Source organism: Phaethon lepturus, unplaced genomic scaffold (assembly GCF_000687285.1).
Source record: "Phaethon lepturus isolate BGI_N335 unplaced genomic scaffold, ASM68728v1 scaffold16520, whole genome shotgun sequence".
Classification (NCBI taxonomy): domain Eukaryota; kingdom Metazoa; phylum Chordata; class Aves; order Phaethontiformes; family Phaethontidae; genus Phaethon; species Phaethon lepturus.
Window position 1 is genome coordinate 4,634 of NW_010514176.1, and position 4,968 is coordinate 9,601.

The 4,968-nt window shown below is 41.3% G+C and overlaps 1 protein-coding gene across 1 annotated transcript in view; it reads left to right on the plus strand.

Annotated features, from left to right (window-relative positions):
* CDCA7 (cell division cycle associated 7) overlaps positions 1-2,136 on the plus strand; it is a 5,877-nt gene extending 3,741 nt beyond the window's left edge. The window contains exons 6-9 of the mRNA XM_010292208.1: positions 207-347; positions 790-939; positions 1,514-1,650; positions 1,969-2,136. Of these exons, the coding sequence (XP_010290510.1) occupies positions 207-347; positions 790-939; positions 1,514-1,650; positions 1,969-1,999 (459 nt within the window). The 3' untranslated portion in view covers positions 2,000-2,136. The remainder of the gene's footprint in view (positions 1-206; positions 348-789; positions 940-1,513; positions 1,651-1,968) is intronic.
* The last annotated feature ends 2,832 nt before the right edge of the window (positions 2,137-4,968 follow it).

Sequence of the window (4,968 nt, forward strand, 5' to 3'; positions counted from 1 at the left end):
TAGCATTTCTGCACCCTGAAGGTGACAGATCAAGTGAAGGTGCTAAAGCTGCAGCCGTATCATATGTCTTTGCAAAGATCTTTTATCTCTTGTTTAAATATATGTTGGGTGTTTGAGACTTTGGCATTGCTTTGAAGATCCCCACCTTGTTTATGTAGACTTTTTTCTGAAACTCACACTTAAAGTATTGTCTCTTCACTCTTCAGCATGAAGCCCGAACTCCCAGGAGGGGTCACCGTGGTGCCATGGCTTTTCCACACATTGTGCGCCCAGTTGAGGAGATCACAGTGGAAGAGCTGAATAATATTTGTGGATCTGCAAGAGATAAAGTATATAACAGGGCCATGGTAAGCATATTCCAAGTTTGTGAAATGCATACTTTGTGGGGTCATTTTCTTGTTATTCCCTGCTTGTTGTTTATCATCAGATAGAGCAGACTCCCTCTTGCTGAGAGGCAGGATGTGATTTTTGGGAGAAGTATGCCTGAGATCTTGAAACATCATCACTTATCTTTCCCCAAATTTCTAGAATGCCCTTTACCCAAGCCAGTTAGCTTGCTTTCACTCTGGAACTGCTGTAGTACCCAGGTGATACCAGCCGAGGGAAGTGATTAACAGACACGGAAGGTGCAACATTAAAACAGACTTGGTTCAAATTTGCAAGGTGGCTTTCTGTTTCAGGATAAGCACTGCTAGCTGCAAAAGTGATTGCTTGTTAAATGCTCTATTCCCCTAATGAAAGAGACATCTTTAATGTCGTGTTTCCTGAACTACTTTCTCTGTGTTCTAGGGATCCACCTGTCATCAGTGTCGCCAAAAAACCATAGACACGAAGACAAATTGTCGTAACCCTGATTGCATAGGAGTACGGGGCCAATTCTGTGGGCCATGCCTCCGCAACAGGTATGGGGAAGATGTCAGAACGGCGTTGCTGGATCCGGTAAGACAATTTTGAATATTGGCTTTATTGTGCTTAGCTTGAGCAGAGAGGTGCATTGGTTACTCATAGTGAAAGAGTTTTAGTGAGGGAACAGTTCTATAGTGCAAAATGCAGTCCTGGTTTGATTCAAACAGTCACAGACTTTGTGTTGTAAGTAAGTTATACACTACTTGTGTAGCTTTATTTGCAGGAGTAAACTATGAGGACGGAACAGCTGCCAAAATATTTTTGTATTTGAGCATCAGAATAGCATCCTCTTTTGCCTTGCATTAATGCTTAATGCCCTATGGAAAGAAACTGTACTGTGGACAAAGTGCTGCTATTGTGGGCTTTAGAAGTGTTGCAGGAGTTGAGCAGAGTGGAATGCTTCCTGTGGTCATGTGCAAGGCAGGCAAAGGAGAGTTTAATCCCTTACAGACTGAAGAATTTGTACTCTTGCACTTCAGACAACTTCTGAAGTACTGATGTTCACCATAGAACTTGATGCAGAGCAGGGTCCTCTCAAGTTGTGGATGTGAATCATGTCTGACATTCCAATTCAGTTATAAAGGCTTGTTGTCTGCCTTTTGTCTAGAACTGGAGGTGCCCACCATGTCGTGGAATCTGCAACTGTAGCTTCTGCAGACAGCGAGATGGCCGATGTGCTACAGGTGTCCTGGTCTATCTGGCCAAGTACCATGGCTATGACAATGTCCATGCCTACTTGAAAAGGTAAGTATGTTGTTGTGTCAGTGACATGCCTCTGCTCTAATTGGGATAAGCAGCTCAAAATTGGGAGAGGAGAGCTCTCCACATCCCAGTCTCTCAGGGAAATATCAAGATGAGTCCATGTTGCCTTTAGAATCTTGAGATTTTGCTAAATGATTTTTCTGACATGTTGGTTCAAACCCAAGACAAATGATATAGCCACTCTGTCTTTTGGCTCGCAACTTCAGCTGTGTTTATTGTCAGGGCTTCCACTAATTTGTCTAAAGAGTTTCTGAACAGTGTTTTGCTACAAGCTAACTCATGTTTCTACTTGTCTTTCAGTCTGAAACAAGAACTTGGAATGGAAGACTGAAGCTGTGACTGCCTTGAAATTACATACTCTTTCAGCAATGTCATATTATCGCCTACAGTGAATTGTTTAATCAAATGAGATTACAAAGCCAGTGCCTGTGTTCCCTCCCCTTTTGGGTAAAAAAGGATAAAGAACTTTCACTTACCTCAGTGCAAATCATACTTGGGGAAAACTGTTTAATGAAGGTCTTTGCCCACAGGCCATTGTTTTCTTTTCAAACAACTTTGCAAATCGGATAATGTCAGTCCTTGCTTTCATGCCAATAACCTTTTTTTTTTTTTTTTCCTGAAAGGAGATGTGGCTTTAAGCCATTAGAGTTTTATACATGCAGTAATCTGTGCTGCAGCTTTATTTATGCTTCGAAGTTGATCACAAAAAGATGTATATGTTCTGAGAATTCAGGGCACTGTTCCCCACAGAACCAAGTGGGGAAAGGTATGTGCTTAACTCCAGGCCAACTTCTGCTGGACTGCAGACTCTTACTGAACATAAATGATCAAATAGAAGCTAAGAATTCTCTAAAACAATAACGCATTCTTAAGGTCAAAAAGGAAGCCCTAAAAGTTGCAGCTGAGCAGTCTCCAAGCACTAATATTTGGTTTTATAGAGTACTCAAAGTGCACGTTGGCCATTTTAAGGGAGATTCTCCAAGTGACTTAAAAAATGCAGCAGAAGCAGTTGGGGGTGGCACTTGGTATTTTTGCTCAGATGAGAGGAGGCCACTGCTCAAAGCTTCTGCAGCAGTAGCCCTAGCATTACCTAGTGATGACAGTGATGTGAACATACTGGTATACATTGTGGAGTGACCACTCTGTCTAAAACAGGCTGTACCCTTGGTTAAATTACTGGTTTTGTGGGTTCTCTTCTCCCTGCTCTTGCTGCAGCTGCAGAACTCCTTCTTTGCAGAATCGTCACTGGTCCTGGGGAAGAGGAGGAAAGATGGTAACTTGTTGAATTTGATTATCAGGAAAGGGGACAATGACAAAACAATCACTGGAGTCAGAAGCCTGAATTTTTTTACATCTGGATAAAAAAAAAACCAAGAACTTTCTAAGCTACAGTCCAGCTTAAAGTGAGTTATTCTTCTAGTTGCATAGAGCAGCATAAACGTAAATAATGTTCTTAAGAGACACCTTGGTTGTAGTAACAGATGAGGAAGAGCGATTGCCTTGTCAAAAAGGCTTTGAAAAATAAATAAAAAGGGAGATGTAATGAATTGCATACAGTTTGTGAGCACTTATAAATGTGGTTAGTGTTGTGGTCTCCTCCTTAACAGTCCATTCATATTTCTGTATCTGGTTCCACATGACTTAGAAGGATATTTCACATGATGTTAATGAAGCATGAGTACAGCAAAAACGGAGCTGAAGCATTCTAATGTGCTGTGTGGATGGGGTCTTGTGTACTCAGTGCTGTAGAAAAGGTGCCACAAAAATTGCATCTGGAGAACCACAAAGTGTATAAATGTGCTTAGTTTGGTTATGGAAACTACTGTATAAGCTTTATATAAGGTTTAGAATGCAATGTTACAAATAATGTACAGTTGAATAGTAGAAGAATCAACTTGCTTTTATTGAGCACTAGAAGGAAACGTGGGTTTAGACTGCTTGCACAGTATTTGCGCTGTGTGTATACATAATGATACACAGTATAAACCCTTCTGGGAATTACATCAGTGTGTGCGTGGGAGGGGAGGAGAGAGGAATTTAGAAACAAAAGATATTTATGTCTCAGACTTGCAGTTCTGTTTCATAAATCATCTGTCCTATTGAAAATCTTCTGTCCTCTCTTTCTCTGTTTTTATAATGTGAATAGCTGTGCAGTCTGAGGTGGAGAGTGCTCTATTCTCTAGGTACATTTTGTGAAGAAGGAACTCTAGAAATACATGTTCTGACAGATAAGAGCGATTTCCACTCCTCTTATGCCCCCCCCAATTGCAAGGCTTGCCTTCTGATTGCTAGAGTGTGAAAGGACTGTGCTAAAAGCAAACCCTTGTGTCATATCACAAAGACTGCTGTATTTAGACTTTCTCAGATCTACAATGTTCTGTACAAAATTTTTTATTTTGAAAATAAAAATTTTCTGGGTTAGAATTTTTGCCTCTTAACTGTTTTTAAAAAGCGCATTAGAGCTGTACTTAGATTTTACCACCTTTCAGGTAAACTTTTGTTGCAAGTAAAGGAGTTGGTTGCTCCCATCATACTGGGGAAGCAGTGGGACTAGGATATCTTTCTTTCCTCCTAGGCCTGTGTTCCTGAACTAGGCTTGCTCTGATATTTTGCTGCTTGGATTGGACTGTTTGGTACCTGATGACTAATTTGTGATGGTAGAAATATTTAGATGCTGAGTTCAGGCCAGATACAGACTTCAAGCACATGTGCTATGTGCTTACCCTTTTTTGGTACGTTTTTTTTTGAAACGTGATGCCTAAATCCTGAGCTGAGAAGGATGCGGAGGTGGTTATTTCAGACACATGTCAAAGTCGGGTATCTGCCATTTCCCCACCCCACCCCCCCCCGACAAACTCTTAAGTAACTTTTGGGAGCTCTGTGCTGGAGCAGAGAATTATCTGGGGGACCTTGATTGCAGGCTGACAGTGCTGAAGACTGGTTTTGATACTTGTGCTGCTTGCTTTTGTGTCAGTGTAGCTGGGTCTAGAGAGAGGAGTTGCATGAGACTGTGGCAGAAGATTGCACAAAGCTCACCTGTAGTGCGAGGAAACAGGAAAGAAGTGATCACGCACAGTGACTGAGCTGTCCCCAGATACTCTCTACTGGTAAAACCCTCATGTTGTTACTCTCACCTAAAAGTTTTGTTTAGATGCATTACCTTGCATCACACTGATGGTGATGTGAGAATAAATTTGTATGTAATTGTGTAGTATGTTAGTTTACGATTTACATGATGATTTTTGAGGTGTCTCAAGACACCTTTTTTCCTAAGTCTCTGTACCACAGCTACCTAAGTGC